General features: G+C 33.7%; 1 protein-coding gene across 2 annotated transcripts in view; it reads left to right on the forward strand.

Moving 5' to 3' along the window:
• Window positions 1–15,666, forward strand: part of LOC117114839 — a 91,694-nt gene that overhangs the window by 31,219 nt on the left and 44,809 nt on the right. The window contains exons 17-28 of one of the 2 annotated variants that reach the window (XM_033258504.1): window positions 935–1,111; window positions 1,664–2,080; window positions 3,476–3,795; window positions 5,462–5,573; window positions 6,437–6,865; window positions 7,282–7,481; window positions 8,824–9,046; window positions 9,439–9,828; window positions 10,719–10,838; window positions 13,423–13,719; window positions 14,448–14,885; window positions 15,494–15,657. In XM_033258504.1, the coding sequence (XP_033114395.1) occupies window positions 935–1,111; window positions 1,664–2,080; window positions 3,476–3,795; window positions 5,462–5,573; window positions 6,437–6,865; window positions 7,282–7,481; window positions 8,824–9,046; window positions 9,439–9,828; window positions 10,719–10,838; window positions 13,423–13,719; window positions 14,448–14,885; window positions 15,494–15,657 (3,287 nt within the window). The remainder of the gene's footprint in view (window positions 1–934; window positions 1,112–1,663; window positions 2,081–3,475; window positions 3,796–5,461; window positions 5,574–6,436; window positions 6,866–7,281; window positions 7,482–8,823; window positions 9,047–9,438; window positions 9,829–10,718; window positions 10,839–13,422; window positions 13,720–14,447; window positions 14,886–15,493; window positions 15,658–15,666) is intronic. The other variant, XM_033258503.1, reaches the window with a different exon arrangement.

Consider the following 15,666-nt stretch of genomic DNA (forward strand, 5'->3'; position numbering starts at 1 on the left):
GGTGTAGCATGCTTCTTTTGGGGGCCCATTTAATGCTTGTATGTATGATAGGGTTTGAGTACTATTCCAGTTATTTGAAAGCCTTTTATTGCCATTTGCCTCCAAACAAAGAATACTCATTTGGTAGCTGGTAGGATGCTATCATTCTATTTTGAGTGGTTAGTTTGGTTCAGGCTAATTCCTTCCTGGATGACTGAGAATAAGTTGAGCTTGCTCATATTCAGCCGTAAGCACAAAGGTCAAGAATATACCAGGAAGCTAATGTAACCACTCTGTAAATTGGAAAGTGGCAGTCCCTTCACATAACAAACATACACACATAAGATGCTATACATAGACTCAGGCCTAGGACGAAGTTTATTTTTGGTCATAAGAAAAACTCAAGTTACCATGGCAAGAATTGACCCCAGGACCTTGGGATTAGGAAGGCAAGATTGATAGGCCTACTGTTTCCCATGACCAAGGCAATAATAATGATAATAATAATAATAATAATAATAATAATAATAATAGTAATAATAATAATATTAATAATAATAATAATAATAATAGTAATAATAATAATAATAATAATAATAATAATAATAATAATTTTGCGATTTGTATAGTGCCTCCTGTTGAACCAACATCGAGGCGCTGGACAACAATGCAATATTAATGCAAAATGAGGCCTACTGTTATCAATTAAAAAGGCATTAATATAAAGGACTTAAAGGTTATGCTAAGGAAAGTGCTATAATATAATAAGCAAAAATAAATAATATTAATAGGTTTGTTGCTATTATTATTATTATTATTTCGTTAGTGTTCTTATTGTCATCACTGTATGTCAGTGTATAAATTTAGAGGTACCACTGTGAGGTCTGAAATAACTTATGTGATTTCAGTCTTTGTTGTCAAGTGATGATTGCTTCATTCTTTTTTTCTTCTGCAGAATTTATGTCGATATCCTCAATGACATTGTCTGGTGTTTTGGCGACTGTCAACCTTAATGGATCATGCGACAATTTACAATATATATGTATAGAAATTCTCAAATCAAGTACTGCAACATTTACATTTGATGAATCTGAAAATGAAAATATTGCATGTACTCAGGTCACCTGCACAGGTTTGTCATGCATTTTATTTAATTTGAGGGAAACTGTTTCTTAGAACTTTGTGTGAGAAAAATGATTATTGAAAATTATTTTAATTTTGGTTCAAGATTAAATTGTATTAGTTCCCCTGACCTGGCATCACAGTTACACATACCCATTACAGGCAGTCATGAGATGGAAATCTTAAGGTGTTCAACTATATTACATAAACATGTTAACATTTCAAAGCTAAATTTGCATATAGATTTAATTTTATAATGGGTTTTTAATTATTGTATTGTTTTATAGTATTGTTGTTTCCTATGTTTTTCATCACAAGTAGGTCAATGTCCAAATTTGTATTTTAATATGATTTTGATATTAAGAATATATATTTAAGTATCAAATTGTTTATTAAGGCTCGAAAAGTAGCTTTGTTTTAAAAAAATATTAAGCTGTTTGTGCTCCTACCTGGTTAACAGAAAATACATTTTACACAAATAAATGTGACCATAGATTTAATAGATTTTGAGTTGATCAGACTTGGGCAGTACAGTTTTTTTTTTGGCTTAATGTTGTTTTAGGTGTGGTTGTGGCCTCATCAAGTTTAACCATTGATAGTGGAACTCCAGTTATTGAAGGAGGAATCAACCAGAATGTAATTGTCACAGCTAATTTTGTTCATGATGACCAAGGGGCTGATGTGAGTGGAACAAATCTTTGGGAAGTCGTCGCATTCGTTAGTGCCAGCGCATCTGGAGATGGAACCAGAGAAGCAACGTCAGATTCCAGGCCGACACCTGTAAGCAACACATTTGACGACGACAATGATCTGCAGTTTTCAAGTGCAAGAGTTGTTATTAACCTTAATGATGTTGTGTGTACAGCTGCCAAATATCTTTGTGTTGAAGTGTTGGAGAATACGGACACAATAGATGCCCCTTCCATTGACTTCACCATTAGTGGAGCAACTGTAGCTTGTACACCACTTGACTGTAATGGTAAGATTTTATATCTGTGTCCCGTTCAACAAACATATCATGTAGGAGAAACTTAGTGGTTCTTACAGTTTCGTAAGTCCTGAAGAGAAGGGCTGATGCTAAAGTGTTAATACAGGCACAGGCAGTGAGCAGAGTGCCCAGTTTTAGATGCAGTAGCCCAATATAAATTGTAAGAACCTTTTTGCAAGGCGTATAGTATACAAATATTGACTGCTCATGAGGGGAATGGTGAAATCTATTGCCCCTCGGTGATGTGATGGACCGTAGCCTATCTTCCCGAGGGCCGAAACGAATCTAGAGCAGATTGGTTTTATATACCTCATATATAGATTTTACGAGGCCTCAAGAAGTATTTACTTCCTAGGCTAGCATAGAGGCCCACTAGGGCCTAGGCAATCAAAGAGTGTTTCTAGCTCTTCTTTGCTCATCTCCTCAATTTCAACCCATTGTCTTGCAATATTTGTCGACTATTGACAAGACATATTTAATTTGTCTTTTGATGCTTTTGGTATCGGCTTCTTCAAGAAGTATAGGCCTAGGTTAGTTCTTCATCCAAAAGCTCGAACCGACAGCCTTCATAATTATTCTTTATCAACTCGCTGATCCGTGGTGCAGTGAAGGGCATTGGCCCTTCTGTCACAGAGGTCACAGTCCCTCTGCCGTCAGCGCGATGGTGGGGCCTAGAGTTTGCATCACGCGACATTTAAAAAAAGTACTATTTTTCAGGAGAATAGTACTTTTTAAGGGGAATAGTACTTTCTATTGCCCGCTTCTTAACTAATCAGATGCCTAGAATCTATGTATGAGGTATATAATAAAGGATAGTTCAAGTTTATTTCAAATCTCATTCGCAGCGAGAAGCTGAATTGTAATGATTTGTACATAAAAGATAACAAACATATGTATATAAATATCAACTGTACATGAATAAATAATTACATGAAAATTGAATGAGAATAATATTTACAAATTTAATTACAATGGTCAGAAATTAACATCATCAACATTATGCATACATTCAAACATTGGAACTAAATACAATAAAATATAAATGAATAAAAAAACACAATAAAGTGGTCATTTCAGTAATTTATTTGTTACACAAGATTAAGAATAGAATCAAGGTGAGAATGACAGTTATTACATTGGTCAGTAAGGCATGTATGGACATAAACTAAAATTTAAAAGCCATGGTGAGGCATAACAACCAACTACCAAATTTATAGATGACACTACTGTTTATATTTTCCCTGTTAATAGCGGTCACCATGATTTCAATTGACCTTTCATGGTGTGCAGGAAACTCATAAATTTTGATTAATTACATATATTACTATATTAATTGGACATACATAGCTTGTAACTACATTTTACCTTAATTTTAAAATTCTATAGGTGTTATTGTAACCGACACAGTGTTGTCGGTAACTACCGGTGAGCCAATCCTGGAGAGAGAAGGCAATGTAGATGTTACGTTGTCTCTTGCTGTGACAACAAGTAATGCAGGTGCAGCTGTCAATGGGTCGGATCTTTGGTCATTAACTGTATTTACGAATAATGCAACAGATGGCCAAGGAGCAATTTTATTTGAAAAAGAACTTCCTGGTACTACAGATGCCGGTTGGACCGATGTCGACTTCCACCCAGCAGGGAATACTTTTATGTTGAATGGTATCTCTGTAACCTTTGACCTAACAGATATAATTTGCCCCTCTGTAAGTAGAATCATGCTGTGAATTTTGTTTATTGATTTTATACTATGTGTTCCAGTCAGCTTAAACATAACCGAATACCCACAGTATTAATTGTAACCTGCAAAAAATATAAACCTTTACACTATTTAAGAATAACATATAATTATATACCCTGTCTCTTATACACATCTAGTTTGGCTCTTAAGGGGAAACTCTTTTGTCTATAATTTTGCCTTAACATCGTTTAAGTTTCCCCTTAGCGACACTACTTTCGCCTTAAGGTACTGTTTTTAACCCTCTTCATTGTTTTAGTGTCCCACTATGGATAGATCTAAGCAGTTTTATATATATACATGCATACATTTTAATATTAGATACCATAATTGAAGGTTGTCAAATGTGGTACATTAGAGTTACTACAATATACTCATTTTTTTACAATTCCTTTCTGCTCTTTTGTTTTATTTATATGTAGAAACCTTTTTTATGTCCTTCTTTCTAGTGCCTTTCCTTGTGTTATTCATATTTTAAAGGACTTTGCATTTAGTGTGAAGTTTTAAGATCTCAGTTGAAAAATAGAGATCCAAAGTGGCTGTTTCATTTCATTTATTTTGTCTGGAACACAACAAAGAAAGATACAGAATATCAAGGGTTAGAAGTTGAACTAAATCAACTATCTAGTGTGATTCTCCAATCCCTAAAAGCCAACATTAAAAAGTAGATGAATATATACAAGTGAATCAAAAGTACAGAAAGTATATACATGAGTTAGAAATCACATTCCATTGAGACACAATTACATACCTTATGTGTCAACATTCTGCAAGCTGTGTTTAATTGAAAAAGAACAAGCGAATATTAACTTATACCAATAATACCAACTTTTATTGACATCATCAAAACAATCATGATACAGTCAAATACAGACAAAATACAGTAACATAAAATGAATAAGCATATGTCGAACATGCGACATAGCTTCCTCAAATCAACTAGATTACAAATTATTATATGCCTGTATATTTTGCCATATTATAAGGTAGTTTGTTGAACATCGTGGGAAAGCATTAAATATATGACAATGGGCAGTTAGGGTATGAAGTATTTACTGTCTATCCAGGCTTTCAAATTTTCTCTAAAAAAAAAACTGTTGTATGCCCATATATAGTCATAATGTGCCTATATATGTTCATGAGGTGATGTCATATGCATGTATAGTCATGTCACATGTTTTGACAGGGTTTAAGGGTACTATTTTTCAGCCGATGAAATTGCGAAAAAATTATTTGCCGACCTTAAATTCTCCAAGCTCGGCAGTCTCATCAATTTTGTACTACCTAGGCCTATAGTATAAACTACAATTTTTCCGAACGCTTGACCTTCCATGGTCATCTGCAGATCGCGATTTTGTTAATTATCTCTATTAAATCAATGTATTGTTGGTGAGAGAATGGTTGTACAAGATTTATTTTAATAATAATGTATAATACCTACATTACCTGTGGCAATTCTGGCTCGGCAATATGGTCGGCAGTTACCGAATGCCGATCTGAAATTTATGAACTGAATTTTCCCAGTCATTGAAAAAAACAAATTATTTCTTTACTAATGTAAATTTATTGTAAAATAATGACATCATGGTATTATATTTTAATAATATTCTCTTTTTTTTTTTTTGACTTCATAGATTCCATACATCTGCTTGAATTTGTCGAAAGCTGATAGTTCATCCACAAGCTTTACTCTTGATAGTAATCCAGTGACTGCTCTATCAGATTGTGTAGAAATTGACTGCCGAGGTAAGTTTAAAAAGAAAATTATTTTATTTTCCTTTTTTGTCCAATTCTAAATAATTTAAAATATTGGAAGTTTTAACTAGGCTTTAAGGGACATATGGGACATGTGTCTGCACAGTGCAGCGTTAGTATATTTATATTATACAAATATTGACAGCTCACTAGGGAAGATAGGCTACGGTTTCCACATGATCAAGGGGCAATAGATTTTGCTGTTGCCTGAATATAGAGCAGTCAATATTTGTTTTATGTACCTCATATGAGGCCTAAAAAAGTACTTACTTCCTAGCCTGTCATATTAGAGGCATACTAGGCCTACTACTACTACTACTCGACTAGCTAGGCCTAGGCGATCAAAAAAATGAGACCCATCGTCTTGCTATATATTTGTTGAATATTGATAAAACATATTTAATTTATTTAAATAAGTCTTTTGGTGCTTATAGTGATGAAAACATACATAAACACGATTATCCTCAGAGTGCTCAATTGTATTCTAGATCAAAATAGTAAAAATAAAATACAAGATTCAATAATAAGTTTCAATTTGATTAGACATTTTGTTATTACTAAATAGTTTCATGACACAACATGCCACTCTTCAGATAAAAGCACATAACCAGTTGAATACTACTCTTTTAAACTGAACCATTCCAGTTTGTAAAATTTAAAAACTGACCAATCAGAGCAAGGCCAAACATGTGCATGTCCCACAAAAACGTGTTTATGTTTGTTTATGCTTTTGTTATAACAGTTTGTGGGACCATAGCAAAAAAATCAAACGGCCAGGTTTCCAGGAATCGCTCATAATAATGTCACAAGTAAAAAATTAAGTAATTCACATTGTATTTTCTCGTACTTTTTAGGTGTCGTTGTTGATTCTCTTGTATTGACATTAAATTCTCCTGATGATGAAGTTGTGGAACATGCAGATTCTGAAGAGGTGAACATCAATTTTGAGGTGTTTGCCGAAGCAAATACTGTCCAGATTTCTGGAGAAAATATATGGCAGTTACGAGTCTTTTTGAACAATATGAGTGATGGAACAGGCGACAGTCAAGGAAGCGAAGTCATCCCTAATATTGGTGATTCAGCAGATGAATCCTTGGGTGGCAGCTCTCAAACATCGTTTACTATCACATCCCTGGCCGCATCAGTAGATGCCCAGAACTTTGTGTGTCCATCCATGACATATCTGTGCGTGGAGCTCTTGAAAAATCCAATGGCTCCACAATTTGCATTGGAGTTTAGCGAGTTTATCTCGAGTATTGTGTGTGAGGAGATTACATGCAGAGGTAAATAATACATTCTTTGCTTTATGTGAATAATTGATAAAGTTGTTAGTAGTTTCTGTAGTATAATTTTTATCAGGTGAGACTTTTTTAATACCTGAAGAGGGCAGAAAAAAAAAAAAAACTTTCTTGTTTAGCAAAATAACAGCATGAAGGCAGAGGAGAAAACAAAAATAGATTTTCTTGATTAATGTAACAATGTAGTAATGAGATTGATAAATGTTTTAAATTTATATAGTTCAGAAAGAAATATATACTTTTTTTTGGAGATTTCAGGGCAGCAGAGACACATCTTAAATATTAATGGCTTAAAAAATATTATAAGTTTTTGTAATTTTAACTGGACATGTAATAAAAGTCATTAATTGCTGCAGTAATTGCTGTTACTATAAAAATAATATGTAAATATTATTTACTAGGTGTGGAACTTACCCAAGTGACTATGGTTATTAATGAAGGTGGAATAGTTACTGAATACATACCCTCGCATGTAGTAACATATACCCTCAGATTACTTTCGGCAGAAGGTGGAGCAACCATTGTTGGTAGTAATCTCTGGGAGATTACTACATATCTAAGTGCTGATGCAAATGGCGAGGGAATGAGGTTTGCTGAAAAGGTGAGACATGAATTTTATTAGAATATCTTTAATTTTTAATGCAATTTTAATAAAATACCTTCCTACATCATTATCATCATAATCATACATAGTTATACCATTTCTCTACACGAGCATGTGTTATAAACAAGGATATTTATATTCAACTTTATCCTGTGCTAAATTGGGATGTCAATTTTTAACAACAAATCTCATGTAAACTCATCTGAGATTTGACGAGGCTGTCTTCTCTATAATGCCCACTCTGACCCAATCATTCTCATGCATAGTTTGAGCATGTCTGAACCATTGCAACATATGTCTATTTGCACTTAACCTTACATTCTCTAAACTATTGCAGTCTCTAACACCCGTATTCTTAAAACAAACTTTAGTCGAACTTTGAACTAGAACTTCTTTTAGTGCTACTTCCAACTTCAACTTCAGTTTGTATTCACAAACAACGTAGTCAAAGTTTTAACTACAACTAAATCAAGTCCTAGTTTTAGTTGAACTGAAGACGACTGGCAAACAACAACTATCAAACTAACCAATGAAAAGGGCTAACTTTAATAGCAGACGAAATTTTAGAGATCCGGTAACGCAGATGAATATTAAGCTGCCGTCTGTGGTTCAAAAACCTATTTCCTTAATTAATTTTCTGTAATGATAACTATATTAGTTGTTAACATATTACGATAGAGAATTTGAACAGTCACCGAAAATTTGCTTTCCTTGGAGAACTATTATAGTTGAGCCCAATCGAGGACTGCGCCATCTTTGTTGTTGTTATGGTGAAGCTACGTAACCGCAACACGAGGGGAGTTTGTGCAAATCAGGAACTATCGCATGTGGCTAGCAAAACATGTTAATTTCTTCTTTTGTAAGCTAAACTTGATGTCTCTTTTGTTTAACACACCGAAGATATATCAAACCTGCGTATACAATCGTTTTTATTCGTTTCACTTTATCATGAGTTACGAAAAACATGTTTTTAGTGTCGTAAATATTTCAATTCGGTGATTTAGCCTGACCCAAGACTGACTAAAAAATTTGGCCTGCGGAGGTATCATTTTAGTCGAGGTTCGCATCATTCAAGTCGTAGTTCAAGTCGAAGTTCATTTTAAGAATATGAAATGACGTAATTTTTATGTTTTAGCTCGAACTACGGCTAAAGTTTGTCTAAGAATACAGGGGTAAATTCAGCAGATTTCCTATCCTTTAGTTACATATAAGACATCTGTTACAGATATTAGTTAAGTTAATTATGATGACAACTCATTAAACACCCTATTTAATCCTACTTAAAATAATAAATAACACTTTTAATTCATTAGTTTCTTTGGTCACTTTTCTGTTAAAGGTTGCAGAAAATGGAAATTATCAAGACACCAACCTTCCTACGGAAGTCACCACCCATCTCCTTAACGTGATGTCTAATTTGGATGTCTCTGGTGTAGCCTGCTCTGACTTTCAATATTTCTGTGCAGAAGTGTCCCGGAACCCAGATTCAAACCCGGCTTTCACACTAGACCCACAGCCTGATAGCAGCATCAGTAGGGTTTGCACTGTGATCAGATGCAAAGGTGAGCTATCATTTAGTTGATTAGTATTAATATATAATGGACCTTTCAAATAAACCTCGCTCCTTTTGATGTTGTTGCTAAGGTCCATCAAAATTTCAGCATTAATACAAGCAAATACTTTGTATCCCGGGCCCTGTTCTGATTAATCTGTTGTTATGGTTGATTGACTTGTTGGAATGGTCCATAAATAGTAAATAAAATAATATTTATTTTATAGTCAAAATTTGTGCATGTGTATTTCTTATATCTTAAATATAAATAATATTCTTAAGCATAATAGTAATGATAATAATGATAATAAAAGTAGTAAAAATGTATTAAAAGTATAACAATAGCAATAATAATAATAAATAATAATAATGATAAAATAATCATTTTATTGGCTTATGCAGGTCTACAGATAAGTAACTTGGATGTAGCTGTTGAAGGTGGTTCTCCGGTGATTGAGCTCACGTCTTCTCACATAATCATGGCCGACATCACATTACAGAGTGACCCAGAGGTAGATCTAAATGGAACTGACTGGGATGTCACTTTGACTTTAGGATCGAATGATGAGTGCTCGGGCTCAACAGTCACTGCCAATCATGTGAGCATGGCAAATGTTATGGTTGGTGAGAGCATTGTGCTGGAGGATGTGCAAGGAGATTTTGACCTCTCAACAGCTTATTGTGATGATTTGACATACTTATGTGTGCAGGTGATGAAGTCTTCAACCGCAACTCCAGACTTCCAGACATCATCAGCATTTATCACCGGTTTTACAATGATTCCTTGTGCAGGTAAAATACAGAATTTCCTTACATGTAGTTGAATTAAAATATAAGGCAAAGGTTGAGTAAAGTAAAAATGGAGGCAGCATAAATAACCACAATTTTTAAGTCAAAAGATAATCACTATATTGTCCATAAATCCAATAAAAACCTATGGTCATTTTTAGAATTTTAACCCACTCAATGAAACTCATTTGCCACCATGGGGGAGGGGGATGCATGCCCATGCTGTCTGAGAAAAAGCAGTGCAGAGGTCTTTAAGTGAGATGCCAGATCTCTTATGCATAATAGCAAATGTGTACAAAAAATGACTTCACCATGGGTCCCCTGGTGGAGCAACCATATGCCAAGTTTCTTTTAGTAAATTAGATTAGTAGATACCATTCATTCCAGCATGGTATATATAATGTATAGATGCTGCTTAACTATCTCAATTTGCTTGAGACCAGTTTTGAATTACCAAAATAACTGCTGATATCTGTATCTGTAAGTAAGGCTGCTGCATTAGACCTCAACATTTGTGTTCTGGCACAGATGGTATGCAAGTTTGCTTGTGGTTACTCAGTACAAATGGAGAGAATCTTCAACACAATAATTGTACAACAAGCCTTTAAGCATACACAGTCAACAAAAGTACCTTTGAAAACACCTCATGCTATGGTAACCTGCCTTTCGGCCCATCAGCTGTACACAAAAGTAATGGTCTCCAGCAGTGATTGAAATTAAACCAGATACCATTGATGTCCATATTCAATGCGCACAATGGCTCCCGTCATTTTCGACCAGTACTGATTGAACTATGCTACTCTGTGTATAATAAGTAATTACTATAGAGTTATATATTCCTACTAATTTTTTTTTTTCAGTTTCTTAATCTACATTATCATTTGTATTTTTAGGTGTTATTATTGACAATGTAACACTGGCAGTTACTGGAGCTGTCTGTGAGGCTAATATGTCATTTCCGTTGGATCTTGTTGTTGAATTCCACTTAGCTAGTAACTCCAGAACTTTTAAAGGTAAGTAAACTCAATATAATAATAATAATAATATGTAGGTTTTTATAAAGCGCTCTATACAACTATAGTCTCAGAGCGCTTTTCCACATTATTACCCCAGTCATTGGAACGATGCCTATGGGGAAATTCCATTGTTTGCTGCGTGGAATATTTCAGTCACTTTTCTACTCGAATCTCCTTAGGTACCCAGTTATACTCCTGGGTGGATAGAAGCAATGCAAATAAAGTGCCTTGCTCAAGGACACAAGTGAAATGCACAGCAAGGGATTGAAATATGTTTTTTCAAATAATATCATTCTTGACATTTGTCAATAGTTTATATAACACATTGTTTTACCCATTTTTGCAATTTATCACTGTTATATATAAAAGTAAAATAAATAGAAATAGTGAATTACTAGTTCCTAGGTATCAACTTATTCACAATGATCGCAGTAGAGCGGGAGGCGGAGTGGAAGTGTTCGTCACCTCTAGCACACCATTCAATCTGATAAATACTGTTGTTAACTTGGAACATCTGGCAATCAAAAATAATAACACTGGCCAGAGTGTAACAGTTACAGTACTACCTTGTACAGACCTCCATTAGCAACAGTAGAAGTAGCAGTCATCCATGAACTCAAACATTATCTCGAACTCTTGAACACTTACACAAAACATTTTATTTCGACAGGTGATTTTAACTGTGATTTTATTCATCCTAATAACAACACTGCATTTAATTGACATGGCAACATAGTTTTAATTTGGTTCAACTCATTACTATACCAACACGCACAACTCAAACATCTTCGACTCTCATTGACTTCATATTTCATTTCACTTATTTCATCCAAAAAACATTAAAATTGACAAACACAAGATAACAAAGAGCAAAAAACAACACTCAGTTGGCCAGACAAGATTGCCAAAAAGTGAACTGAACCACTGTCTCGTGGCTCTCCGATGCCAAAAAGAACATAAAATTAGCATGAAATATTGAAGTAAAATAGGCTAATCAATAAAATTTAAATTAAAAAAATATATGTACAAAATCATCAGTGAAACTCGTCAAAATACAATAAAATTTGAAAAAGAAGAAAAAACGAAAGTTTTGTCGCTAATATTTCTCCTTGTGCAATAGTGATCATGACCTTAAATGGACCATTATTAACGTTAAAACTAATTCTAACCAACATTTTATTAAAACATTTAGAAGTTTTAAACATTTTAATCCTAACTTATTTTGACATGATTTACAGTCCACTCCTTTTCATTTGGTAATCCAAGATGTAACTTTGATTCTGCTAGGGGCAAGTTTGCGACATATCTTTAGGAATGTTTCTAATTATCATGCTAAATTACTAGATGTTTCAAATCTAAGCTTCCTGATTGGCTGTCAAATCGTACAGATATTTTTAATATGATGCATCATGATCATGTAAGGTCCGTAGCCAAAAGAACAGAACGTTGATGAATGGAGAAGAGCAAACGATGCAAAGAATAGAGTTACTTCCCTTTGTAAGACTGCTACCATTGAATTTTACACAAAAAAAAACATATTAAACTAAATGAAGGAAATTCTAAAAAAATGTGGTCAGGTTTGAGACACCTTATTTCTTCATGTAAAGCATCTGCTGTTCCTAGGACCATAATGGTTAATGATCAAGACATTTCCAATGAATTTGAAGTCTCGAAGCATTTGATATTTTTTTTTTACTGATAATAGGTACAGAACTTGTAGAAACAATACCAGACAGTACTACTGGCCCTTCTACCTATTTACAATTTCAAGAAAGCAATAGTACCTTCTATTTTGAAATGATTACTAATGATTTTGTTTTAAATGAGATTTTAAAGATGAATATTTCCAAGTTGTCAGGTCTGGACAACATGACTGGGAAGCTTTCGAAGTCGGCAGCCCATGTCATTTGTCCTATTATTACTCATCTATGTAACATTCTCTTTCACAAAGCATTGTTCCTCAGGACTGGAAAAGGGCTTTGGTTACTCAGGTTTTCAAATCTGGTAATCCCTGTCGCATTGATAATTATCGTCATATTTCTGTTCTTCCTTTCTATTTAAAGATCATCGAGAAAGCTGTTCATTCCCAACTGTACAATCATCTTTTTATTACTAATCTTATTTAGAAAAAAGTTGGCTTTATCTATTTAAGCAATCACAATTTTTATTAAGTTAATAATATTTATACATTGAAATTAAAATTAAAATGTCTGATTAACATTACTAAAGGATCTGCTATAGAGGTTACATTTTACATTTGTATATTTCAATTTCTCTTTTAATGTATAAAATACTAACTATATAGTGTTATTTTTCATTTGTTTAGACATCATGACACTGCAAATATATTGTCAATATGAACAAAATGCTTAAGCAAATTAAACTCATGATTAATAAATGCAAACGTTGGAATCTTACATTCAGCGGCTGTTGACACGTAAACTATATGTTTTACATTGAAATTAAGATCAAAATATGTGAATAAAAAATGTAATTATTATCATGGTTACATCTTACATTAGCATTTATATGAAGCAATTTAACTAGATTTTATTAATACTATATGTTCCCCCCTATGTAGATAATGAAGCCTCAAACATTTGGAACCTAACATTGTTCACCAGTCCTCAGAGTAATGGCAGCATAATCAGTGGCTCTGCCACTGTCGTTCCATTAACAGCTGAAGAGTTGGCCTATGGAGTAAGCACTCTTACTACTCGGGTATTTTCACTGACTGATACTCCTTTAAATACATATGGCTTGATCTGTGATGACATGCAGTACCTCTGTATCTTGGCTTCCAAGCGTAGTGATGTTACACCAGATATTACTATCTCCTTTCCATCTGACCCGTCTTGTATTCCTGTAACATGCAAAGGTTAGTGACATCTTAAAACTGATTTACTTTAATATTCAAGGACTTAAATCCAAAGTGGTATGTAAATATTATCAAAAGACACACATTTATAATAGCAATGTTTGTGGTAACGATGTTGGGGATTTTGATGATGTTAGTGGTTATAATCTGATAAAGATGGTTACGGTATCATGACAAATGATGAATGTGGTATTTATGTAGGTAATGAAACTGTTAATTATAACTGTTTGTTCTATCATCTTAAACTTCTTGTTATGATGATATGATATAATTATTGTGGTGATGGTATAACATGATAATGATAGTGATTTTGAACATGATGATAATAGGATAGAATCAATACATCGGTTTTTCAATTATTGTTATTATTATTATTCATTATTATTATTATTATTATTATTATTATTGTTATTGCATTATTATGAGTCAAGTCTTGTCTAGTCAGGGTGCCTAGAGCAAATAGAGTGAAATTTTGTATTTTAAACAAGTTAAGTAGTTCGTGTTCTGAGCGGTGAGAGCGACTCAATATGAGCCATCAGTGGGAAGACATCGAAATAATGATAATAATAAAAATGATATTTATTATTATTATTGTTATTATTATTATTATTCATTATTATTATTATTATTATTCATTATTATTATTATTATTGTTATTGCATTATTATGCTAATGGTAAAAATGTTAATGATGATAAATATTCTAACATGCTCTATGTTCTTACTCAGGTGTTGTCATTGATGGTGATACTGGAAATTTAGATAGTGACAATGAGATCAAGGAGCATTCAGCAACTAATGTTACATTTGATTTTGAGATCGAATCCAGTGCCTCAAGTGCAGTTCTGAGCGGAACAGACCTGTGGCAATTCAATGTGTTTGTCAGTGCAAATCAGGATGGCTCAGGAGAGCACTATGGAGAAACTTTCGCTTCTCTATCAGACGAACAGAAGAACACCGCGATAACTACAGCTGGCTCAACATTGGAGTTCACAGGTATTGCGGCATCATTGAACTTGGCTGATCTGAAGTGTTTTGATGATCCTAATACCTTTTACTACCTTTGTGTTGAGTTCATGCGGGATCCTGCAAGTACCCCAACATTTAGTATGACAACAGTTTCTGGAAATCCTCTGACACCCTACTGTGCCGTTGCAAATTGCAGTGGTAAGCTGATTAATGAATGTATTTTATTAGCCAAACGTACATGAACTGTTTCATAAATTTAAATTAACAGACTCGATGTTAGTTCGAGCTAAGTTTTTTGTTTTCTGTTTTGTGTAACATCAGCGCATAGAGACCATGTATGCACTATACAAATCCCCAAGCATTACCATTGCCATCATCATTAACACATAATTATCATTATCATTATCTTCATAATCATCATTATTTACATCCTTTATCACCATGTATTATTTTCTCCATTGTCAAAATCTTAATTCACATTATTGTGCCCATTAACATAAAATTTTACCATCATCATCACCAAAATTATCATTGTACACCTATGTTTATCATCATCAGAACCAAAATCGTCTACAGTAATCATTTCTTTGCAATTTAAATAAAACCATCCTTGCTATCATCGTCAACATCGTTGTTGTTGTCGTCATCATCTTGGTCATCATCATCATCAACACTATCATCATCATCATCAGCATCAACATCAATATCATCATCATTATTAACAACATGTTAAAGAACAATTGTCATTATATCATCATTTATCATCACTGATGTTGTTATTGCGTCAACTTTGCTTTAATTTATAGGTGTTGAGATCACAGGTACATCTGTCTCCACCTCAAGTGGTGATCCAGTTGTTGAAAGAAGTAATAATACAATTACATTTTCAATGACCGTCTCATCTGATGCGAATGGGGCCAGTATATCTGGTGATAATCTTTGGAAGCTTACTGCAGATCTGAAGGACAGGGTAACGTTG

Source organism: Anneissia japonica, unplaced genomic scaffold (assembly GCF_011630105.1).
Source record: "Anneissia japonica isolate Jap-2015-1 unplaced genomic scaffold, ASM1163010v1 scaffold199_len4679917_cov187, whole genome shotgun sequence".
In the NCBI taxonomy this organism is placed as follows: Eukaryota; Metazoa; Echinodermata; class Crinoidea; order Comatulida; family Comatulidae; genus Anneissia; species Anneissia japonica.